Genomic DNA, 24,705 nt, shown 5'->3' on the forward strand with positions numbered 1-24,705 from the left:
ATGAACATTTCTGATAAATTAAACAAGTTGTCTAAGTTTCTAATGGTCAGCCCAGCTTGGAAAATGGGAGTGACAATATCCACTCGCAGGGTTCTTGGAAAGAATAAATTACACCGTGCGTGCCTAGCTAGAACAGGTGCTCAATTAAGTAATCTCCAATAATTATTGACCAGTCAGTTGCCGTTATTATTGGCCATCTATCCTCCAGTCTTGACAAGTCCTGGGTTAATTCTGCCAGTATCCCGTTAGCGGGAAGACCTCCTGGCTAAAATTAGCGAATCCCTCGCCTTGGATTATTTCCCTCTCTGAGATGAAGTGAAATGCTACCGTGTCTCTTTAAGAGCCCAGCCCCAGCAGGCGCCCCTCCTAGACCTACGCGGGGAATGGAGGCGGACCGTAGAATCCGTCCAGCAGCGGCTGCTGAATCCGCTGAGTCGCACTAGTTTTTACCAGAAGGAACCCGCGACTGGCCGGATCCGTCCGCGGGGCCATGCTTCTGCGGCAGCTGAGAAGCTGGGCCGCCCGAGCGCTGCAAGGGGAGGGCCCCGGGAACCCCAGCTGGGGCGGAGGGCTGCGAGAGATGCAGCGCCGGGCCTGGCTTCAAGGTAACGTCCCTGGGTACTACCTCGCCGGCAACCGGCGCGGCTTACGCGTTAGCGTTCTGCTGTCTCCGCCCCACTCCCCTTCCAGGGCGCCTGGGACCCGCCAGAACCCGAAATCCCTCCGCCGAAGGGTTGGGGGATTATTCCAGGTGGCCACCGGAAGGGGCGGGGACAGCCACTGGCGCGTGTGCCAGTGGAGAGCCCGCAGCGAGCCAGTGACGCCTTGGGGCTCCCGGCTCTTCTCTTATTCGGAGTTAGGAAGCCTTCTAAAGAGCAGAAAAAAACCCACTTCCCATGGGTGGGGGCTGCTCCAGGCCCCCCATCCATCTCCTGGTCTGATTCTTTTGGCCTAAGGGGAGATGGGGGCTGGGAGCTGCAGATAAACAGCCCCCCCAACGGGTGGCAGGGGTTTAGGTTGGGTGCTCTACCTCTCCCACAGCTGGTGAAGGCCCTCCCCTTCACAAACAGGAACCACTGTCGCAGCCAGGTTCTTTGGCCTCGGGCTGTGGGGTGGAGCCCTAGAGCCCGGTGTGAGGTGGGTGGGACTCGCTGTCAGCCTTGGGCCTACAGGAGAAGCCTGAGCCCTGGGCAGAAACCCAAGACCAGGGCCAACTCTTACCCATGCACTGCGAGTGGAGGCCACTCTGCCTTTTCCACTTGCTGGATCATAGATATAAAGTGTTTGGGAGATAGAAAGTATAACATCCTAAGTGAGAAAAGCTGCGCCCAGCTGCGGCCCGGACGTGCCAACAGGACCCAGGTAGCAGTTGCACAGCATCTGGCAAAAGCAGACCCGACAGCTGCAGTGGGTCTGCCTCTGTGCACCGGTGGAAGGTCCCATGGGTCCATGGAAAACATTTTTAGGTCAAGGAGCAAGCATAAAAATGACTGTTTTTGTGGTGGGTGAGCAAATCAGGACACAGAAGGGCGATTCATTGAAAACTGAGTTTAAACATTGATTTCCTTTCTTTTTGCAGATAAAGATAAAGAAAATGAGAAAGAAAAAAAGTCAGTGGTAAGTTCCTCTTTTGTGTGCACTTTACACATAGAAATTCCTTTTTGAGGAGGAGAGTGAAGGAATATTCACAGAGTAAAAAACACGAATGCCGGAGGATCTCCAGGGACAGGGAGGGCTGTGTCCACCCCCAGGCCCGGGCTCCCTCCCCAGAGGCCATGGGATGTCCTTTATGATGGACCCGTTACTCACCCACTCAGAGTCATGTTTTTGAAAAATATTTAGTGACCTGGAAAGATACTCATTACATAAGGGCTCAAAAAAAAAAAAAGGATAAAAACATATAAAGTATGATTCAAATGAAATAATATATAAACTTTCCATAGGAAAAAAACAGGAAAGAAATATTACAAACTTGCAGAAATTGTCAGTCCGATTAAGGGAAAATTGGGGTGTATTAACAGTGGATTCGAATGAGAGGGAGAGAGAATTTTGGGGGTGAGGAGTCTTCCCTTAATTCTTTGCATGTTCAATGAAATCAAACAGTTTTTTTTTTAAACAGCTTTATTGAGTTTAATTTAGATACCCCCAAGTGCACTCATTTTAAGTGTACAATTGAGTGAATTGTAGTAAATTTACGGAGTTGTGCAACATCACTGCAGTCTAATTTCGGAACATTTCCATCACTAGGAAAAGAAACCTCCCGCCCATTTGCAGTGGCTCCCTCCGCCTCTGGCAACCACTAATCTACTTCCTGTCCTTGGATTTGCTTTTTCTGAATATTTCCTGTGAGATGGAATAATATCGCATTCGGTCTTTTGGGCGTAGCTTTTTTTGCTTAGCATGTTTGTAAGATGCATCCACATCACAGCATGTATGAATACTCCATTCCTTTTTATTGCCAAATTATGTGGAAGTACCACACTCTGTTTACCAGTTGTTGGACTTTTGGGCAAGCTTCCTTTTTACTGACTGTTTCTCAGGATCTTTAACTGGACAACACGTGTACAGGGTCTGGCAGAAGAAAGGCCTGCTTCAGTGTGGCCGGTAGGGCAATAATATGGGTGTAATCATTTATAGTGTTAATATGAACATTTCACCTAAAATGTCATGTGGTGTGCTTGAGTGTGATATGGCTGTCACAGAATTGCATGCTTATGATCTTGTAATAAAAGATTCTGTAATAAAAAAAGGGGCATCATTTGTGCTGGACCCCGTATGTTCTGGTTCTCGCGGAGCTTTGGAACCCGAGTCTGTCTGTCTCCTGGACGCTTGGTTCTGGCTGAACATCTGCGTGGTGGTTCTCTCTGGAATTATGAGTGGTTTTTATTTTTTTCTTTTAGTCTGCAATATTTCCTCTTGTGAGCATGCTCAACTTTTATTTTCAGGAAAGGTTAAATATTATTATGTCAACAGTGAGCCCAGGCGGTCCATCGCAGGGTTAGTTACAACCACCGGAGAGCTGGAATCAGGGTGTAGTGGACGGGGAAGGTGGAGGGGGACTCGGGCACAGCAGAGAGGTGGGCCAGGCCCCGGCCACGTGCTCCCGCAGTGCAGCAGTCTCCTTTCCTGCCGTCTCCTGTTACTCTGCTCCCATCCTCACACTTGCGTGTTTCGCGGGTGCCAGGACTGGCTCCTGAGTCCACAGGGCTTGGCACCCAGTAGGCCTCCAGTGAGCAGTCGGAAGATGGTTGAAGATGAGAAACGTGTATAGAAAACAACACTTGCTGAGTGTGGGCCTGTGAACCAAAGGGTCGCTGGTTCAATTCCCAGTCAGGGCGCATGCCTGCGTTGTGGGGCCAGGTCCCCAGCAGGGGGTGTGCAAGAGGCAACCACACATAGTTGTTTCTCTCCCTCTCTTTCTCCTTCCCTTCCCCTCTCTAAAAATAATTAAATAAAACCTTAAAAAAAACAACAACGCTGGCCTGAAATGTGCCGAGATGCAATGATGTTTCTCTTTGAGTAGTGGAGTATGGTGGTGTTTTCTGCTGTATGAATTGTTTCTATTTTCTTCAATGGGCAGGCACTCCTCTTATAGTAGTTTTAGATACTACTTTCAAGAAAAATGAAAGACCTATTTGCTTGGCTCCTCGTTCTTCCCTCTATGAGAAGGGGACTTTGTGGGATTCTTCATGCTTTGCCTGCTTTACTGGGAAACCCAGTTATGAGTCGAAGGCCTTATTAGATTTACCCGCTTTTAGGGTTTCATGGTGGAAATTGAAACAAGTGTTTCTCACAGGAGTTCTCTACTGAACAACATGTTCCTCGTAGTGAATGGGAAAGAAACAAAGTCTGTGCAGGTGACGCTTGGTCGAGCTCTTTTTAAATATTTACAGAGAGGAGTAGTTTCCTTTAAGGAACAACAATGAAAAAATCTCGAGTCTGCTAGTTCCCTAAGGGGATTGATTCTCCCTCTTGTGCACTCCCCTGGGTTCATTTTATAGTTTTGAGTTCCAAGGGAGTGAGCTGGCAGGGAGCTGGGATTGGGGGTCGGCCTGGCATCTGTTGGAAGTATGACCGTCCAGCTCTCCTGGACACCTGTTAGGGTCAAGGCAGGGGGAGACCTTCACAGCCGACGGACAGAGTTTATGGGCAGTGGGGCCCCTCGTGACCTCATATTCTATGTAGGCTGTGACTGAGGCTCCCCTGGGGTCATGAGAAGGGGTCTGCCCCGCCTGGGTGTGAGTTCCAGCTCCTTCTCCCGCCAGGCCTGGTGTCTTGGGCAAGTCACCTGAACGGCCCGCATTTTTCTCTGGGAGCCCCCAGCCTGAGTGTCAAGGTCACTGTGCAGCAGAATGGGTCCTCCTCTGACTGTCTGTGGCCCAGGGACAGCTCAGAGGCGTTCTCAAGAGCCAGTTTGTCTTCCTACTTATGTGGAACTGCCATTTGCTCTTGCAGTCTGCTGGCACCAGAGTCACTGGCAGTGGCTGGCGGAGCAGAGCCTTGTCGGAACTGTTGGGCGGCAGGTGTGCGGGCCCCAACCCAGAGTCTGATTCAGAGGGTCTGGGTGTCCCCGTGGTACTTCTGAAGCGAGGTGTCTGTGGTCCAGTGATGCTCGCCTTTCTGCACATTGAACCTATCTGGAACGCTTTGGGCCTGAGTCCCATCTGAGAGGTTGTGCTGCGATCGGTCTGGGTTGTGGCTTCTTTGTGTAGATTTTTTAAAGCTCCCAGCTGATTCTAGCATATATTCAAGACAGAAAACTATTGTCTTGAATACTTTCTTCCCACAGGGAGGTACTTGTAGGAGGGGCCTTGGTTGTGGGTGTAGATAAACCCCAGATGGCTCTCTGTGGCCCTTCCCCTCAGTCTGCGACACCTGTCTCCCCCAGGACAGTTAGTGTGAGCAGCCGGCAGGCTCAGGCTGTCCTCCCTGCTTTACTCCCTTCTTCAAGCCTCAGTTTTCTCTCTGAGAACATGTTGGGACCACTTCGCAGCTTCTGGAGAGGTCACATGTGGTGATGGTGTACGTTACCCCGCCTAGGGCCTGGCTTGCAACACAGTGCTCCGCCAAGTCCTTCCCTCCTGTCCCAGTACCTTCCTGTCCAGGACTGAGCACGCTTTTCTGCACCAAGCGTTGCATTGTGAGTTAGGTTTCAGAGAGCATGTACATGCTTTCTAATCCCAAAGCCAGTAGAAGTTAAGAAGGCAGGACACGTAGGCCTAAAATCTAATAGTGTGAGGGGGTGAGCTAGGGAAGGGCAGAGCTAGGGTAGCTGAGGACAACCCCGGTGGTCTGGGGGTTGACGAAAGGGCGGGTCTGCCCTGGAGGGCTGTGGTCTGGTGCCCACCAGGGTGGGCCTGGAGCTGGCCACTGGATGGGCAGTGTGTTTATTACTAACAGTGGGACCTTGGGGCTTGCCTGTGGAGGGATTTTCTGTGTCCACGTTGAAGTCTTGGACTGAACCCATTACGCTGTTTCTCTGAGCCCCTCTCTAGAAATTCTCCCCGTCATTCCTGCAGATGCTTGCTTTCTGGTTCTCACATGTGTTTATCTTTTGCTAGATCTGTGTCGAGGGCAATATTGCCAGCGGGAAGACGACGTGCCTGGAGTTCTTCTCCAACACGAGAGACATCGAGGTACGGCCTCCACGACAGGCTTGAGGAGCCTGCATAAGCTCGACAGAGCAGTTCACGGGGGGCGTGGGGCAGCCCTGTCCAACAGAGATGGAATGTGGGCCACGAATGCAAGCCACACATGGAATGTAAAACTTCTAATAGCCTTGCTAAAAAATCCCAAAAGAACCTTTTATTTAACATAATATATCCCAGATATCATCAACAGGTAATCAGTATAAAAATCATCAGTGAGGTGTCCTCCGTTCTGTTTTTCATATGAAGTGTTTGAAGTCTGGAATGTGTTTCATATTTCCAGCGTATCTCAGCTTGGACTAGTTCTCTTTCAGCTTTGTGATAGCCACGCATGGCTCCTGGCTGTGGCGTCGGGCAGCACAGGCACAGAGCTCCCCGCAGTCCGGGTAGGGGGCGTTTGCATGTGCAAGAAGTCAGACTGTTTAGAATGGCTGGAATGGCACAGCGGTACATCTGACATCTGAGGTGTCGGGGACTTCTACTATGCATAGTCAGTTGACACAATTTCTGGTTCATCCGCAGCCCGGTCACTAAAGATAACCTCACACGTGTTTAAGAATACTCTCTATACCACGACCCTGAGCCGACCCTTTGGCCTTGTATATTTTTATTGGTGTAGTATTTTCTGTTTATGGCTTTTTTTTTGTTATTGCAGATCCTGTCATTTCCATACCTTTAGAGTCATTTGCTTTCCTTCTTTCCTCTTTTTATTTCTATCAAATGTATATATGATTTGATAAAAATGGTGAACATTATTTAGCCCTTGTCTTGCTTGCGTGCGTACATGTCCTGCCGTTCAGAAAAGTTACACAGGCCTGAGACTGCTGTCCCTCGAGAGGTGGGTTTCAGGGTCAGCCCTAGGTCGGCGGGTAGGAACTTCGATTTCGGGAGAGTTCCCCCCATGCCCTAACTGACAGGCATAGCTCCCTGTGTTGGAACTGTGCACACAGCACGGTTTCTCCTGGACGCCTGACGCATTCCGAGGAGTCCAGAGTTTTCCTCTGTGTGTCGGACAGAGGCTGCCTCCGTGAGTGAGCCCCGGTGAAAGCCCCGGACTCCCCGGCTCGGCCAGTGTCCCAGGCAGACACACATGCCGTCACAGTTCGCTGATGGGGGGTGGAGCGTGTCCTGTGTGGCTCCCTTGGGAAAGGCCCCTCGGAAGCTTGTGCCTGGTTTTTTCTCCACACTTTGCTCCGTCCCCTTTGCCCTTTGCCCCCTTTGGTTTTGCTTTGTATCTTCATACTGTAATAAACCTGAGCTGTGAACACAGTTATACACCATGTCCCATTAAACTTCTCAGGGAATCGCCAGACCTCAGGAGGCGGAGGTCTCGGGGACTCCCAGTGCACCTGCCTGAATGGCGTCCCTCTTGTTGGCGCTTTAGAAGTATGGTTGACCCTTGAACAACATGGGTGTTAGGGGCGCTGACCCCCTGCGGTCCAAAATTCTGTATAACGTTTGACAGCCCCAGAACTTAACTACCTTTGGTATCTGTGGGGAATTGGTTCCAAGAACCGCCCCCCCCACCCCACGGATACCAAAGCTGCAAGGTGCTCAGTTCCCCTGTGTAAAATGGCACAGATCAACCCTCTGCATCTGTAGACTTCCAGCCATAGATCGAAAACACTACAGGTATTTATTGAGAAAAGCCCCTGTGTGTTATTAGTGGACCCACGCAGTCCAAACCCACGTTGTTTGAGGGTGCACCTGTATTCTCCCTGGAGCCCTTGGCGCCGATGAACAACCACGGCAGTAGCAGCAGTCACGGGAACGTCTAACGCGGTGCGACCGTGTGCAGGCTCTGTGCGGAGGCTCCATGCTATCGTCTGCTTGATTTCGTCTTCACAGAAGCAGTCCCTGTCAGATAGGTGCGATCATTGCCTCCGCTGCAGAGGAGGAAACTGAGGCTCAGCGGGGTTCACCTGCTTGGCCGGGCTCACATGGCTGGTGGTGAGGCCGGCTGTCCGGCTCCGGGGGCCGAGTTCGCGTCGGGTTCTTCTAAGCTATGAAGACCTTTGTTGGAGGAAAACCGCTCAGCCTTCCCATTTCAGCTCCATGCTCTCTGACCTCCCCGACCAGATCACCCTCCCTGGTGTAGGTTCTTCTGTCCCCTCTGCCCCTGTTGTGTATTGCTTCTCAGGCTTGGAAGTGTATGTTGATCTCTGTGACCGTCTGCCTCCTCCAGTCAGTTGCAAGTCCCAGGCAGGCAGGCCTGGGTGGTTTTGCGCTCGCTCTCCTTGGTACCTGCCACGGCACCTGACATAGTGGGCGCTCAGCAAATGCTTGTTGAGTGGCAGTGCCACAGACGGAGGGTCAAGGCCCGGTCTGGACGGAGCAGCATTTGCCACTCAGGGCACAGGAGTGCAGCGCTGAAGACCCAGAAGAAGGAGAGGAGGTTTGGGAGGGGCAGTGGGTGGTTCACAGAGGAAGGATCTTTGAATTGGATTTTGAAGGATGTGTAGGAGTTTTCCACGTAACGGAAGTTGGTGTGAGATGCGTTGGTGGGGCAGGCATGCTGGGCAGGAGGAACACCGTGAGCGAAGGCACGGAAGTGTGAAGAGTTGGGGGAGGTTACTCTGCAGCGGTCTTGCTCATTGCTCTCCTTTGGTCTCTTGTGACCTCTGGTGCCTGCTCACGTGCACTTGAAGGTCCCCAGATGGATTAGGGCACTCTTAAAATGCTGGCCCCAAGAACACCCTTTAAATCCTTCCCAGCATGTACCTGCGCGCTGTCGAGGGCGTGTACTAGAGACACAGGACCCTCGGGTACCACGGCGCCCAGTGCAGTGATCAGAGAGAGAATGGAAGCAGAGAAACTGGGCTTCACGTCACAGCCTGAAGTACCCACATTAGCTTTTCTCATGGCTTCCCTCAGCCCCTGCCCAGCCGGACATGACGGCCGTGAGGGCTGGGCTGGAGCCCACACGGGAGGGATTGAGAGAGCCTGCTCTGCTCTCAGGGAGCCCCCATGGCAGCCAGGCAGGTGGCCTTTGCTTATACTCGTATGTAGGAATGGGTGGAGTTGTTCTTGGGTCGGTTCTGGAAGTCCCGGGAGGAAGCCATGTTGAGGCGGAGCTGTGGCCCCATGCAGAGGGTTGCTCAGCTATCTTGGCTCATCCTGAGTGCTCAGATTTTGATTCTTCCTCCCCTCACCCCCCGCAATGCTGAGATGCTTTCACGGAGCTCAGAGCTGAGGAACAGCAGCCCTGCGATGTTTTCTTTGCTTTCAGGTGTGCCCGGAGCCCGTGTCCAAGTGGAGAGATGTCCGTGGCCACAATCCTCTGGTGAGTGTGTTGTTTCCTGTGTGAACCACCAGCTTCCTCTCAGCTGCCTGGGAAGGGTGGTGCTGGTGCCTGAGCCTGCCCCCCGCCCAGGCATGTCCTTACTCTTGGCTGGGTCGGAGGAGGGGACAGATGGAAGAGGGCAGCACGTAGGTGTTCCGAGGTCAAGGATCTTGGAGGCTTGCCGGCCCATGCGCAGAGCCCAAGGACCTCCCGTCGGTGATCTTGCATCTAATTGGGCTCACTGTTGTTTGCTGGACAGCACACTGCCCAGCATTGAGTAGGTGGTTGTTCGGTCATTCATTCGACCAGTGATGGCTGCCCGCTCCTGCTCTCCTGGCCCTACTGCTCCAGTGTGGGGAGACCGAAGACGATCCCATGTGTGATATGGCGGGCAGTGATTGCAGTTATGAAGAAATCTAAAGCAGATAAAAAAAAAGATACTATTTTAATAAGGAAGAAACGCTCAGAGTCTTTGAATAAAGAATCCCAGAGACATGAGAAGAGTTTGCGCCCCCACGTGTGAGAGAGAAGACAGAATGCCAGTCCTCCTTCTCTTTGGGCAAAGCAGAAGAGCCCCAGAAACAGTCTCACTCTCCAGGGAGCAGGGAGGGGCCGGGGCTGGGTTGTCGAGCAGGACAACTAGAGTTGCCGACGTTCAGGGTCAGGGTGGTGACACTTCACCGGACACAGTCCCAGTCTCTGGGTCTGGGTCTGAGGGTCCTTGGTGCAAAGAGCGTTTCCAATGACAGTTTTACGATACAAAGTGTAATAGAATCGGATAATCTTACCCCCGTGTCCACTCTGGACGGAAGGTGAAGAACGGTAGTTTTGTGAAACGTCTCAGTTCACCACGGTCTGAATTGGCTTTCTGATGCGGAAAGATGTTTGTTTCTGCAGCCCTCGGACAAGTGGGGGTGTGCCTCCTAACCCTTCTGGGATTTTTCTCTTACCTGGTTAGGAGTCTGCAGTTTTCAGTGCAGAGATGGAGTTTCATTGGTTGGCAACAAGGAAAAAAATAAAAAGAAACGTGGAAGAGAGCAGAGTAAGACTATTAGCAAGTGGAATCTAGAGCGGGAAGTGTGTGGTGTCTCCAGGCAGTCGAGTGTGGTGGGTGGGGCTTCTAGCCGAGACAGGGTGGCTGGGGAAGGTGTCCCTAGTTAGGTGACCTTTGAGCAGAGACCTAAACAGTGTGCGGGAGTGAGCAGTGCATACATCTGGAGGAAGAGCATTCAGGCGGAGGGCTCAGCACATGCAACGGCCGCGAGGTGGGGTTGTGCTCGGGTGTTGGGGGGGCACTAAGGAGGCCCGTGTACATGGAAGTTCACTGAGCCAGCGGAAGAATGGTGAGGGATGGCAGAAGGTGGAAGTGATTGTCTGGGGCTCTGAGGGCCTTGGGAAGGGCTTTGGACTTCCTCCTGAACGCAGTGGGAGGTCACTGGAAGGTCACGAGCAGCAGAGCGAGAGGAACTGGTTCAGGTCGAAGGGAGTTGCTTTGGCTGCTGGATGGAGAGTAGACTCCAGGGGCTCAAGGAATGTTTATTGGAGGTCTGAATGAAGGTCCCCTGGGGACTGTATATTGGCCCCTACTGCAGCGCTTATTAGGCTGTCCCGTGAGTGCTGCAGTGTCTGTCTCGGTCTGCTCCATCTTGAGGGCCTGGTGCCCACATTGGGTTCATGTCTGGCCCCAGTGCAGCCCCACACAGGTTTTATGGGACGGCCGTCAGTGACCGAAATGACCACGGTTCTGTCGATAGAGCTCCGTAAGGTGAATCGCCGTGTTTTCCCTTCTGCAGGGTCTGATGTACCAAGATGCCAGTCGATGGGGCCTCACGCTGCAGACGTACGTTCAGCTGACCATGCTGGAGCGGCACACCTGTCCTCAGGTACCCTTCACAGGCTTGGTTTCAGCCTTCTCAACATTTTCTCCGAATGAGGGGTGTACGATCGCCAGGAAGGGAACCGTCACAAGGAGGCCTCGCTGGCCCTTCAGCGCTCGCTGCTGCGCCTTCTCTGCCTGGGGCCAGGGTCTCCGCTCCTGCAGCTCTCTGAGGACCCCCACCCACCAGCCTCAGCTGGTCAGGGCGACCACTGTGAGCCTGAGTCTTCATGACCCGACTGTGACCTGGCTCGACACCCTGTAACTCAGTTCTCCTCCAGCGGTGGTCCCTAGACTGGGAGTGGTGGCAGCACCTGGGAACCTGTCAGAAAGGCACATTTTCTGGCCTCATCCCGGACCTGCTGACTCAGAAATCCTGGCGATGAGACCCAGGAGTCTGTGTTTTGTCGGGCTCCGCAGGTGATTTTAACGCATGCTTGTTCACCTGTTTGGGTGTCGCTCTCTAGCCATCGCAAGGGCTGGCTGTTGATTCAGATTCTCGACAGGAAGAATCCGATTGGCTCAGTTCGGGTCAGGCCTCTAGCCCTGGGCCACTCAGGTGTTGGGAAGATTGTGGAGCACAGACAGGCTGCCGGGGCTCCTCCCATCAGCGGGGATGTGAACAGAGGCCAGGTCTCCTAGAGGAAAGGCCGGCTGAGGAGATCCTGATTGGCAACTGTGGTTCAAATCCAAGTATAACCTAAGAGACTAGACTGGCTTTGGAGGCTCTCCAGGGAGGAGACCCCTGCAGCCGGTGATGTTGATGCAGCCACTGGGCTGGGGAGTGTGATCACGTCGCTGAGCGCTTTCAGCCATAGCCGTGGTTCTCCCACAAATCTGTGTCTCAAAAAGTGGGGAGATAGGAGCAGAACCATGTGACTTTCTGTCTGTCCAAGTGGCAGTCAAGATGATTCAGGTTAGAGGGTCTGAGGTCGGCACTTTTTCCCTTCTCCTGCTTTTGAGCACCTTATTTTTCCTGAGTGGGCAGTCGCTTGCAAACCTGAAGTCTGTCTGTTACGTCTGAATGTAACGGGACATGCCGTGAAGGAGGCTGACAGAGAAAGAGAGATGGACGGACTCGGAAGGAGGAGCAGAGAGAGAAACGGGTGGGTGGGGAGCTAGGTGAGGATGGGCATGGGGAGGAGTAAGTAATGAGAGGATGGGAATGTGGAAGGGACGATGGACGGACAGATAGACACCCCGGGGGCGGGGGGAGAGAGTCAGGAGATTCCTGGGTTACGCTTTTGAACCTGCCCCTGATTTGCTGGTGCAGGTCCCACGGGTGTCATGGGTGCATGGGTGCCATGCTGAGTGAGAGCAGTGTCTACCCACGTGGCGTCGAGGGTAAGGGCCCCTCCTGCTTCCCAGTGGGGCACTGCGGACACAGGGAAAGGTCATCTGTGGGGGGGGCGTGAGCTCTCTGCCCAGAGGGGTGGTTTCAGCGTTGATCTCCTTCCTCCTGGACACGGCCCTCCCCAGTCTCCTGCGGCCTGCGGTGAGCCCCGCCCAGCCCCGAGAGAAAGCCACGAGGCTGGCAGGTCTCGCATCCCGGTGGGGCTCCTGCAAACCAGACTCCGAGGCACTGGTGGCGTAGTTCCCATGATGTCACTTGAACCCCAGTACCCTCTGGGCTCTACCTCAGGCACTCAGATCCCTCTGCTTAAGAAAAGTCACCCGTTTGAGGTCTGTAGTCATCACCGTACTTTGCACTTGACACTGCTTTGCTGGACGGCACTTACTTAGCTAGTTTTTCTAGCACTTCCCCAAACCCACAGTCCAGGCGAGGCTCATCGCTCTTGTGCAAGAGGCTGCTGCCGCCGCCGAGTGCTCAGCCCCGGCGTTGCTGCGCTGGCCCCCGAGCCTCAGGGTGTGGGGAGGGTCCGGGCTGCTGAGCCTCGTGTTGGAGGCTCTTATTCAGCACAGACCACAGTCGGGGGAGCTGGGGGGGGGCTCCTCCTCTTTCCCTGAGTCAGTGAATCACTTTTTGTTTTCTTTTAGACATCAGCTCTGCGGTTGATGGAGCGGTCGATTCACAGCGCAAGATACATTTTTGTGGAAAACCTGTATAGAAGGTACCATAGCTTGAAACAATTGATAGTTGATTAATTTCTTCAAAATGAAATGGGCACTCGTTTATCCGGATGACAGACACTGGGTGCCTGCCGTGCTGTGTCACTTCTCTGTTGCCACAGCAGTGCTGTGTGACCACCACGAAGCCTCGGTGGCCGCTGGCTCTCTGCACGGACTCCTCGGTCACGTTGGGGGCTGGGCCAGGCGGCCCTGCTGCCCTTGGTCAGGCTCTGTGATCTGTCTGGGGTCAGCTGGTCTGCAGTGGCCCTGACAAGGGTGACGCGGTGGCTTACTTCTCTTTCTCTTGCCTCTCCTCCTCCTCCTGGGACCCGCAGGCGGACTGGGTGTTCACTTCTCGTGGTGACGGTGGGAGGCAGCGGCAGCAGTGCAAACACACGATTGCTTTTCCAGGGCCCTCGGCTTCGCATTTGCTAACATCCTATTGGCCGAAGCTGACCCAGTCTGAGAGGTGGGGGGCTGGGGGGTCTCGGGGGCTCCGTGCCAAAGTAGGAGGGTGTCGGGAGGTGAAGCTTTGGGGTGACGAGACCCATCAGTCTAGCTCAGTGTGCCTGATGTTTGCTGTGGTTTTCACTGTAAACCGTCTTTTGCCCTCATGGGAGCAGACTCCGTCATATTGACATAGCTGGAGGGGACTTCTGGTGGCCACGGTGCTGAGGCCCGAAAGGTGTGGGGCCCTCCGTTCCTCTGTCACTCAGCTGCGTATTTTCAGGGTCTTGGGGAACTGGGCTGCAGGCTGGGGCCTGAAGCTTCAGCTTCTTCCATGTCCTCCCTTCTGGTCTGCTGTGTGGCTGGCTCCCATCTCCTTGCCCACCCCCCACGTGACTGCTTTTTCCTGCTTTCGGCTTTGGGATCCTACGTTCAGCTTTGGGACACTACTGTCGCTCCCTTGCAGAGCTGGTCTGGGACCTGCCTTCCACCCTCTACGCGCCGGCTGCCCCTTCCTTCTCGTTTGCAGCTGTCTCTTGAATGTCACCTCTCCAGACCCTCCCCACCCACCCTGTCTAGGTCGTAGATAGCGCAAGCTCCTTGTTATTCTTAATCACTACTGCCTGTTGATTGAACCATAGGAAATTCTTAATATTCAGCCTGCAAAAGTGGCAGTTTCATGTGGATTCACTTAGTATGTGTTTTTGTTTAATTGTCCATTGCATGTCCTCCACCCCGCTGGCCCATAAGGCCCTTGAGGACAGGGACCACGTGTGCTTCGCTTGCCCAGCGGGGACCCAGCGCAGAGCCAGTACCTGGCTGATGCTTGTTACCTGCTGTCTTGTTGAGCGACGAGACCGGTGGCTGCTCTTCGGTCTCCAGCCTCCGGGCCCAGCTCTGTCACACCCTTTCCTTCGAGGGGCCACAGAAAGGCTTCCCCCGTGGGCCCTGAGCTTCCGTGGAGCATGTGCTTCAGCCCGCGTGGCCCTAGGACAAAAGGCTCTGCCCCTACACAGTCTGAGCATTAGGGCCACGTTCTGGGGTCGGGGACAGCAGCCAGGGCAAGTCCTGCCTGGAGCTTTGCCCTCAGACCTCAGATTTCTCTTGAGGGCTCTGCCCACCCAACAGACGGCGTTCCTGGTGCTGGCGTCCCCTCCTCTCCCGGCTGCCCGGTTTCCAGCGAGGCTGAGCTGTCTGGGCCCTGCTCTCTGCCCGTCAGTGCCTCCGCCAGAGGGCGGGCAGGCAGGAGAGGGAGGAGAAGAGAGCAAAGGAGCCCCTCGGTGTTTGTTCACCCTCTGGTGCAAGTGCGGCCTGCAGAGCAGACCCTGGGCAGCGGGGCGGGGGTCCCTGTGACCCTCCTGTGGCTGCGCTGCCTCTGTCTTCTTGGCGGGTCTGCGTGGGCGCTCGTGGCTGCTTTTGAAGAGGGTGAGCTGGAATGGACGAGCAGAGGTCAAGGGGAGCAGGCGCGGTGTGGAGCTGGGGGGACCCGGGGTTTTCGTCCCAGCTCTGGGACCGCTCTTTGTGGGCACGACCGTGTCTCATGAAGGGCCCCTCTAGTCTCTGCTTCCTGTCGTCCGTCTCCGGAGGAAAGCCTCTGGAACAGCTGCCCGGTTTCGGTCCGGTGACCCTCATGCCGGTCCCTGGTCTTCATGAAGTCTGCCGGTTAAGCCCCCCACCCCACAGGGTTCCCAGGGCCTGGTGAATTTCCCCGGGAGCCCCTTATCTTTGCTTGTCGCGGGGTCAGTTTTAGCTGAAGTCCGAGGGCTTTGGTCACTCACACTGATAGTCCTTCCGATGGCAGTTCTGTACTTCCTGGTCTGGGTGGGGTGGTCCAGGTCGCTGGTGCACATCACAGGGGCCTTGCCCTGGGCTGTTCTGTGGGTAGCGTGGGGCAAGGCTATAGCTTTCAGTCTCTTTGATCTGTTTTACTGTCCTGGTAATTCCACACGTATTTCTTCCTCCCCGGCCCTCCCAGAGAGCCTGGCATCGGTGGTTAGGATTTCGGTGGGACAAAGAACTGTGGAAGAAACGTACAGTGTCCTCGTTTCTGTCCTTGGGCTCTAATGTGTTTAAGTTCATACAGCCCCCAGAGGGCACGGGTTCCCCTGAATGCTGTGGTGGAGCCTCGAGACCCAGTTCTGGTGTCACTTGATGAAGTCAGAGGCTGTTGGTCGGTGTGTGGTCTCAGGTGCCCCGGAGGCTCCTGGGAGCACCAGGCACCGAGGTGAGCCAGGCCACACCCCACCTTGGTTTCAGGGAGGCGGGAGAAGGCTGTGCTCCTCAAACCCTTCCACCGCAACCCTCCAAGGGCAGAGGAAACGTCACACAGGCGGCTGACTCCCCGCTTGTCCTCCGGCCCCTGTGGCCCTGAGCAGGCTGCGGACAAACTGGAAGTGTCTTTGAGGTCTCTTCTTCGATGTTGGAAAGTCACTGGGTTTTGCATTCTGGTCCATCACGTGCTCTTTCTTCTGTTTGTATCTGTAACAAACATCATGCTTAGAGTGTGGCTTGGAGTCCCCCCTCCTTTAGCTGTGTCCTGGGGTCCCCAGGTTGGGGAGGCAGAGGACCCAGGGGAGGGGCACTGAGCAGCGCCTTCCTAGGGCCGGTGCTTTGCCTGCGCGCTGGGCCAGCTCATCTGTGTTCCCCGGAATCGGGGCGTTTACTCACATGCTCGGGGCAGAGCAGGGCCCTGTGGACAGGAGCAGACAGGAGCCGCGTTATTGTCTGGTGCTTGCGCGTCCTCCCCCTTCGAGCCTTCTGGACAGTCCTGAGTCAGTGCTGTGGACCCTGGTCGGCCGAGCCGGGGCCGAGATGGGACTGGGAAGCCAGTGCTCCTTCCGGACTGGGCAGGAGGCCGGCCGGGCGAGCTGCCCCGCACCTGCCATGTGGCGCAGTGGGAATGAGTGGCTGAGAGAGACATCCAGGTTCCTCTCATTGATAAGGCCAGAGGCGGCAGGCCCATTGGACCCCAAAGTGCTGGGCCAGGGGAGTCCTGCCTCTGCCCCCTTACAGTCAGCATCTCCCACAGATTCTTGTGCAGCAGGTTAACCTGCAGATGCTGCTGTGCTGAGGGGGGTCGGGGCCCAAGAACCTGCATTTCCAACCTGGGGAGGCCACCATCCTGCTGTGCGGGGCTCACACTCGGAGGGGCGGGGCCTCAGAAGAAGCCAGCAGCCAGGTGGCCTTCAGTCCAGGAGGCTGGACAGAAGGGAGGAAGGCAAGCCTGGCCTTGCTGTCTGCAGCTGTGGGCTCGGGGGCCCAGGAAAGCCCACGTATTGGAACTCTGCCTCCCCCGAAGCAGGATTTCTTGGAGGGCGGTCTTGCCTTCTGAGTCTCAAACGAGTGAGCAGTGCTCCTTGGGAGAGGCTGCCTCTTCCAGCCCCCGCCCCTTTTCGGCCAGTTTGGGGTGGGCAGAATATAAGAGCGATTAGGCCCCCCGGGGTCTGCGAGGGTTCTGTGACTTCCTGAAGAGGAAGATTTGGGTCACGCAGTCTCCTTAAAGGTGAGAACTGTGCCAAAATGAAAGACTGGAGGTGACAAGAAAGACTCACAGCTAAAGAGGCCACACGGGTGAATGTATGGCCCCAGCCCTGTGGGCTGAATAATCGAACACTAGGGTTTTGTGAGATTGCCTGGCTGGGTGCTGTAGGAGCAGAAGGAAGGGAACCGAGGGGGCCTGGCTGGGAGAATGCCCCGCTGACTCACCCGGGGCTGGTGGTCGGGGCGCTGATGAAGACCCTGGGTTTGGAACACAGGCAGGACCTCCCCGCTCCCTGCCTGGCCCTGGGCCTGGGACTCCCCCTCTGTAGTCCAGGCGGGGGACTCGCGGCCTGGGTCATGAGTCTGAAAGCGGCGGCTTTTCTCGAGCTGAGGCCGTGAGACCCTGGACATGAGCCAGAACAGCCCCTCGGTGGACAGGCCGGGGCAGGCAAGTGATGCAGGGAAGAAGCTATGGGTGTGGGGCCCGAAGAGCCAGCCCGGCTTCCATCCCTGCCCAGACAGAGTTGGGCTTCCTGGCCTCAGTCTTCCTCGTCCATGAATCGGGTCACAAGGTCCTACAAAAACAAAAGAAAACAATGTATACAAAGTGACTGGCGTTCGAGTGTGAGATTTCTGTTCTAACGCGTGCTGTGTTAGAACCGAGGGCTCTCTGGGCCTCAGGGCGAAGGCGACAGCCAACTGTGCCAGACGGTCACAGGGTTTACGTGGACCCGAGACCTTGGGTTCGCCACCTGGCTGAGAGGGAAGGCTCCGCGACCCCTCTCAGGTCACCGTGGGGGAGCTGGGCCTCCGTACTCTCCATGGAGAAGCGTGCTGTCCTCTGTGTCCCGTGGGAAGAAGAGCAGTGGCCCGTGGGGGGAGCTGGGCGTGTCACTGTGGAGGCAGACAGGGAGGGAGCCAGCAGAGCTCCTGGTGGGGGAAATCCGCAGAAACGGATCAACAGCACCCACTGCCTGACGCCCCCAGAATCACGGAAACCGGGCTTCCATTTCCTTCCTCCGCTCAGCCCGGGTGCCTCCCCTCCCCTCCTCTCGTAGCCGCTCTCTCCAGTCCCGGTCCTGAGTGGGTCCGGGGTGGGTGGAGAGGTTAAAGGGGGAATTCCTCTCCCGGGCCTTTGGGGGTCCCCCAACTGTGGATGGGTTTGCTGCTTCCAGCTGCTGCCGTCCTCTCTCTCCTGCGTCTCCTCTGAGGGTGGAGGGGACCCGCCGGAGCCAGGGCTTCTCTCTTCCACTAACCCTTTGAATGTGGAGCAGTCTCCCCCGGCCCTCGCTCCTGATCTGAGAACTAGTGGGCTGTTAAATTCTGGAAAATACCAATGAAAGCCTCCCATCGTCCTACAGGTCAGAGAAACGCACCGTTAACATTTTGGCGTTCTTCCTGCCGTCATTTTTCAGAACGTGTGGATGAGTATTCTTGACAGTTGGGGTGGGTCATTGATACTACATGCACATTTTGTGTCCTGCCGTTTCACTGAATTATGAGCATTTGATTATGAGCATTTCCATGTCATCAAATACCATTTTACAACATCACCTTTCAGTTACTGCATGTTTTTTTGTCGCATAGATGTACCAAGATTTAGTTTTTCTTTATTTTAAACAGTGCTATGTATTCAAGATTATTTCCACAAAATACGTTTCTAGAGGTGAAATTGGCGTGCCGCGCCACCGCCTAACCTGAGCGCTGTCCCTGTTCTGGGGGTCCGGCTTCGGAGCCCCTGTCTGTCCTTGGAGGTCAAGCCCCGTCGGGCAGTGCCATTGCACCATAACCCGTCCCCAGGCAGCGGAAGGTTGGAAGTGTTCAAGGTCTTTGGTTAAGGTCCTTGTCGTGTGGATCACACGCTGGTGCCCTTGGCAACGCCCTTTCAACCAAAGGCGCCCCCAGTGGCCTTTGGGGAGTGGCGTGTCCTGGAAACTTCCTGGTGGGTGAACGGAGCCCTTGTGCCGGTCGTTGCAGCGGGAAGATGCCCGAAGTGGACTACGTGGTTCTGTCGGAGTGGTTTGACTGGATCGTGAGGAACATCGACGTGTCCCTGGATTTGATAGGTGAGACGGCCCTTCCTGACCTCCCTCCCGGGCCGCCCTCCCCGGGGCCCAGTGAGGAGGGGCTGGTCTTGGCAACCAACCGGCAGGGGCGGCTGGTGGGGGGTGGCTCTTTCCCCACATCAATGCGGTCTTTCCCCCAAGGGCAGACAGAATCTGGGGGCTCCTCCTGGTCCCTCCCGGAGAAGTACCCTGGCCTTTGTCCCTCATGCTGTCCCCCTGGGCTCCTCCTGACTTGGTGGGTTGTCTAGTCCGTAAGGAGGGAGGGGATGATAAAACGGAGACAGTAACTGAGACCCACTGGGTGCCGGGCCCTGCCCGCGTGTGGAGCCTCATCCAGCCTCACGGTGACCCCGTGAGGCCCGTGACGTGGGAAGGACACAAAAGTCAGGGTGCGGGCCGAGGTGCTGGTCAGGTCACGCAGCCTGGTCAGTGGCTGAGCGGCGGGCTGACCCCGGCGCACTGACCCCGGCGCACTGACCCCGGTGTGCCTCTCCTGCTCAGAGATGCCGGCAGGTGTTTCTCGCCGTGCCCCGCCCCCACACCTGCCTTCCTCCTCCTCTCCTCGGCTTTCACTGCCAAGCTGTGAACAGTCATTAGAGCCACTTCTTTGTTTTTTAATCTCAGTGTATCTCCGGACCAGTCCTGAGACCTGTCACCAGAGGCTGAAGATGAGGTGCAGGGAAGAGGAGAAGGTCATTCCATTGGTAAGGGCCCCCTTTAACCTGGTTAGAGATGAACTAAAGCCTTCATCCTCCCGGCCCGGCTGACCCGCTGTGAGGTCACAGTGCTGCTGTCACGGAGAAGCGGGAGCCAAGCCCGTCAGAGGGCAAACTCTGACGTCCCCTGTGGCTGGAGACGCCGCGTGCGTCCAGATCTGCTTCACCTCCCGGGTCCCAGACTCGGCCGTCAGCACCCAACTCCTGTCCCTTCCCAGGCGCCCCCAGGCTTGTCTGGTCCGCCTCCTAAAGGAACCTTGCCCCCTGCCCTCAGGGTCCATTCTGGAACGGGTCCTTTTGCTTGCCGCTGTGTCCTCCGGGTCTTAGCGCAGTGCCCGGCTCGGAAGGGACACTCCTGGTGTCTGCTCACTGCTTCACCCTCCCGGGTCAGGCGCAAGGCCACGCTGGCTCCAGACGGGATTGTTGTAACAGGCTTGGGCTGCTCGCCTTGCCCGGGTCCCTCGCTCCCACACCGGCCCCCGAAACTGGCCTCCACACGGCCGCGTGGGTGACGTTTCCAATACAGAGCACCGCCCACGCAGTTTCCCTGCCCCAGGCCCCTCTGCGCCTCGTCCTGGTCCGGGCGAAGCCCCCGTGCTGTAGCATGGCACACGAGGTCCCACACGACGGCCCCGTCTCCCCGCACTCTCTGCCCTGGGCACGGGGGCGGGGGGGGGGAGCGGCTGCGGCTGCACACATTCGTCCACACACACGCCCACTCACCGTGGGCTTGCACGCGTGTGTCTTTTAAAGTTTTTTTATTTTTTTAACTATATATAATCTTTATTGTATATTTCTCCATTACCATTTAGTCCCCTTTCAGCCCCCTGCCCCCACAGTCACCACTCTGTTGTCCACGTCTGTGAGTCCTTTCTCGCCCAACCCCTCCGCCCCCTGGCCTCCCCCCCGCCACTGGCTGTCACCCTGCCCTCCGTCTGTGCGTCTGTCTCTGTTCTGCTTGTCAGTGCGGTTTGTTCAGTAGGTTCCACACAGGAGTGAAATCATGTGCTGTTTGTCTCTCTCTGACTGGCTTATTTCACGTAGCATAATGTTCTCCAGGTCCATCCCTGCTGTTGTTGCAAAGGGTAAAATTTTCTTCTTTTTTACGGCTGAGTAGAATTCCATGGTGTAACTGTCTCCTGGTTGTTTTATCAGCTCATCTACCGATGGGCACTCGGGCTGCTCCCATCTCTTGGCGACTGTAAATAATGCTGCAGTGAATGTAGGGGTGCTTATGTTCTTTTGAATTAGTGTTTTGGGTTCCTTCGGATACATTCCTAGAAGTGGGATTGCTGGGTCAAAAGGCAGACCCATTTTTAATTTTTTGAGGTATCTCCATCCTGCCTTTCACAGTGACTACGCCAGTCTGTGTTCCCACCAACAGTGCACTGGGGCTCCCCTTTCTCCACATCCTCTCCAGCACTTGTTGTTTGTTGATTTACTGATGACAGCCGTTCTGACAGGTGTGAGATGGTAGCTCATTGTGGTTTTTATTTGCCTTTCTCTGATGATTAGTGACATTGAGCATCTTTTCATATGTCTGTTGGCCATCTGTCAAATGTGCTTTTGCATAGTGGATTGAAAAGCCTTTCAAGTTCAGCTTGGATGTCACCTCCAGGAAGCCTTCCCTGATCTTCCCTCTAATGTGTTCCCCTAGCCCCTGGGCTTCCTCTGGTCACAGCCCTTAGGACCAGCATGTTTACATGATTGTTCCCCTCCCTCAGGAAACTGTGCACATTGTACGATTAGATCTCATTCCCTCTGATCCCCCGTGTATGTCCCAGGGCCTGGGCACCCACGAGATTCTCAGTTAACATTGAACTGAATGCCCCTTGTGAGAAGCTACCGCTAGACACGTACAGAGGCTGGGCAGGTGTCTACTGGAACACTATGGGGCTCCGAGCTCAGGATGGGCTGGACTGGGGCCCTGAGGCCTGTCCAGCTCCTGAGACCTGCCCAGCCTTGTTTGCCTGGGCCCCAGCAAGGTAGATTCTAGCCGAGAAGGCCCCGGCCTTGCTCCAGGAAGCTCCTTTGACATCCAGAGACAGGAGTGATGGGAGAAAGGGCGCAGTGGGGCGGGGACGGACCGAGCTGTGCTGGGGCAGGGCTGCTCCATGAGGTGGCCCAGACGTGCCGAGGAAAAGCCAGGTCTGGAGTTCACCCCGAGCCACTGTCCAGGCCGTCGTCTCAGCAGTTTTGACAAGGCCTACAGGCCACCACACCTGTCTTGTGGCTCAGAGAGAGCCCGGTGGTGGATGACAAAGCGGCAGCGTGGTTCTCTGAAGGCCTTCTAGGCTGGGAGGAGGCTGCTGCCCGGGGAGGAGGTGTGGGTCAGCGGCCAGGGTTCCACCCACCCTGTCGGGCTTTCTGACGGTGGTCTTTATGGACTAGAGGACCCACAAGTTGTCCAGTGGGGTGGAAGCAGCTGGAGTGGGGCTCCTAGGCCAGGGAGGGTCGCATTCTTCTTGGCAGGGGGAGAGGTTCAGCTGCCCAGAGCTGGGATGCCTGGCCATGGCGTGGCCAGGGGTTCCCTCCCCCAAAGGAGCAGGTGCCCACTGCTAGAGAAGTGGCGGTAAAGGCGAGAAGCCAGGCGAGAGGGGGCGTGGGAACGGAATGCATTGGGGGCGGGGGAAGCTGCTGTGGGACTCTCGTGATGCCCCGGCGGCCACTGGAGTAAGCAGCTGCGTTTATCACGGTCGCCCGAGCCAGGTGGGCTGTCGTGGGCTTCTTCGTCCAAGCCGCTGCCCATGGTCACTGACGGTCACCCTGAGGCCTGCCTGAGATCTAGCGCAGGAGAGGTGCGCCGGCTGTCCACCGCGCTCCGGCAGCCTGTGTTTCGTGTCTCCCGGCAGGAATACCTGGATGCGATTCACCAGCTCTACGAGGAGTGGCTCATCAAAGGGGGCCCTTTCCCTGTACCGGCCCCCGTTCTGGTAAGTCCTTCCACGGGGCAGGGGAGTTTTCTGGAAGGAGGTGTGACCTGGGAAATGTTGGCCACTGCGCCGTCTGGGGAAGGGCCGAGTCCTGCGGAGCTCGAGGACGTGGAAGGGGGAGGCAGGGAGGGCAGAAAGGTCTCTTTCTTTCTCACAGTCCCCGTTCTGGGCTGTCTCGGGGCGCCTGGGACAGACCCGGGAGAGGGTGGTTTGCCTCCGTGTCGTTACACCGGTGGCCGCAGTGGCATCTCGCTTACCCAGCGTCATCACTGAAGGGAGGTTCTAGACGGTCGAAGCCTCTGGACCTGGGTTTCGACCATCTGGGACGGCGGTCTTCCTGACGTGACAGTCCCTCCACAGTGGTCGGCAGGCTCGGAGCCTGACCGCGCCTTTTCTTGGTGGCATGGGAAGGAGCATCACTCGCTGTTCCGGGCTGTGACGCAGTGCTGCCTGCAGGGGGCGCTGAGGGGTGTGGGGCTGTTCGCCCCAGACTGCTGATGTCTCTGAGACCCTGATTTTGCCTTTATCAGTAACCTTTCTTTCTCCAGTCGACACTCACTGTTTCTAGCTCTGATGGCACGTCTGCGTGATCTGTGACTCCTTGCTTCTCCGCCCTCTTGTGCTTGCATTTGCTGCTGCTGCTGCATCCTTTCAGGCAGGCGGGTGGGCGGGTACCTCAGACCGTTAGGCATGTGTGCAGCGTGGGGCCGGAGGGCGGGCTGGGTGCAGACCATGTGCGCTCACACTGTTCCTCGTGGCTCTTCCAGGCTGTGCAGTTGCTGGAAAGTGAGATTGTTACGTCGTGGGTTTTAAAGGAGGACAGTCTATTTTTCCCCTCACTGTAGGAAATTAGACGGTATAAAATGATGAGAAAATATCATTCACGAGCTTACTGCAGGGACAACTATAGTGGAGTCTCGAGCGAGAATGCAGATTGGCCTGGGCACTGTGTGGCCGCAGCCTCCCCTCCCTGCCTCCTTCTCCTTCTGCAGCTGTCTCTTTGCCTTTGAAGGGAAGACGGTGCTGAAGCCCAGCGCAGCCCTGTGACCGTGTGTTTAACTTCCAGGTGATTGAGGCCGACCACGACTTGCAGAAAATGTTAGAACTCTTTGAAAAAAACCGCGACCGGATATTAACTCCAGGGAACTGGAAATACGGTCCGTAGGATGGGGAGACCTCGCTAGAAGAAACACCCGCTGCTGCCGAGTTGGCGCCTGGGAGGGATGTGCAAAGCCTCCTCTTGGGAGGGCTTTATATCCAGCCAGACTTGTTTTCCTAACGGTCTTTTCTGCTTTGCCAGTGTTTGTGTCCTGGGTTTCTGACCCTAGAGGGTAAATGACGAGTGGGGACCACTGGTTTGTCATGCCCCGTAATGCTTGCAACCTTGCACGCCGCCCCCAGCACCTCTTACAGTGGTTGCCCATTGCTGGGTTCCTCTAACTGTGCGCTTAGGCAGGGCCAGCTGACGTCATGCTGGACTCGTGGCCTCTGACCCTTCAGACCACACAGGAGGGCGAAGTAGTGGTCCTGCATCCTAGAGTTTCGAGTTGAAGCTCAGAGAGGCTAAGGGACTCCCTAAGGTCACACAGCCAGGAAGCTGGCGTCATCCAGACTTCGAGCAATTCCAAACATGTTCTCATGCCCCCCTTCCTTCTGGAAGCCCTGTCTTCCCAGCTGGGGGCCCTCACACCTGCATGCAGAGACCCAGCAGTTCCTGAGGCCAGTGCCATCATGTTCTCGTGATTTTAGCAAGGGCCACCCACAGAGCAGTTACTAACACTGCTGCAAGCCAGGGCAGGAGGAAAGCAGACCTAGGTCTTGGAGCAAAGGGAGGCACTCCCGGGACTCAAGGGGAGGGCCACAAGGAGGATGGCGGGGGCCGGCATTCCTGAATCGCTGGCCGGGGCGAGCTAGGCCGGCAGCGTTCCGGATCTGTTGGCGTTGCTGGACTCCGAGGCGGGGTTCTGTAAGCACAAGGTCGGTGTACCCCAGAGCTGCCTCAGCTGTGCTCACCCTTGCCAATCTAAAGGATATCTTGAAAAGCACATACATTTTCTCTTTATCAACATCTTCAGTGAAATAGTTTCAATTTACATTTACACTTTTTAATTTTACATGTAATGTACCTGATTAGAACCATTTAGAAATATTTCATGTACCAGGTGATTAAAAAAATTAGAAGTGTA

At 55.7% G+C, this 24,705-nt stretch overlaps 1 protein-coding gene across 2 annotated transcripts; it reads left to right on the forward strand.

The window, feature by feature from the left end:
- The first annotated feature begins 372 nt into the window (after positions 1-372).
- TK2 (thymidine kinase 2) lies at positions 373-24,705 on the forward strand. 2 transcript variants are annotated; one of them, XM_045818997.1, is made up of 10 exons: positions 373-605; positions 1,580-1,617; positions 5,562-5,636; positions 8,878-8,931; positions 10,725-10,814; positions 12,806-12,879; positions 18,782-18,870; positions 19,495-19,574; positions 22,439-22,519; positions 23,586-24,705. In XM_045818997.1, exons 1-10 carry the CDS (start codon positions 491-493, stop codon positions 23,682-23,684), a joined length of 795 nt encoding a protein of 264 aa, XP_045674953.1. In that variant the 5' UTR covers positions 373-490; the 3' UTR covers positions 23,685-24,705. The 2 variants fall into 2 exon arrangements, with proteins under 2 accessions (XP_045674953.1, XP_045674954.1); XM_045818998.1 differs by lacking the exon at positions 373-605 and adding an exon at positions 1,152-1,362.

The sequence above is a fragment of the Phyllostomus hastatus genome, unplaced genomic scaffold (assembly GCF_019186645.2).
Source record: "Phyllostomus hastatus isolate PE091 unplaced genomic scaffold, TTU_PhHast_1.1 phas_scaffold_345, whole genome shotgun sequence".
NCBI classification, from domain to species: domain Eukaryota; kingdom Metazoa; phylum Chordata; class Mammalia; order Chiroptera; family Phyllostomidae; genus Phyllostomus; species Phyllostomus hastatus.

Excerpts from the sequence above, each read along its gene's own strand:
- TK2 (XM_045818997.1), top strand. The coding sequence starts at position 491 with ATGCTTCTGCGGCAGCTGAGAAGCTGGGCCGCCCGAGCGCTGCAAGGG. Across the intron at positions 5,637-8,877 it reads CCAACACGAGAGACATCGAG|GTGTGCCCGGAGCCCGTGTC; the intron begins GTACGGCCTCCA and ends CTTTGCTTTCAG. Across the intron at positions 22,520-23,585 it reads CTGTACCGGCCCCCGTTCTG|GTGATTGAGGCCGACCACGA; the intron begins GTAAGTCCTTCC and ends TTTAACTTCCAG.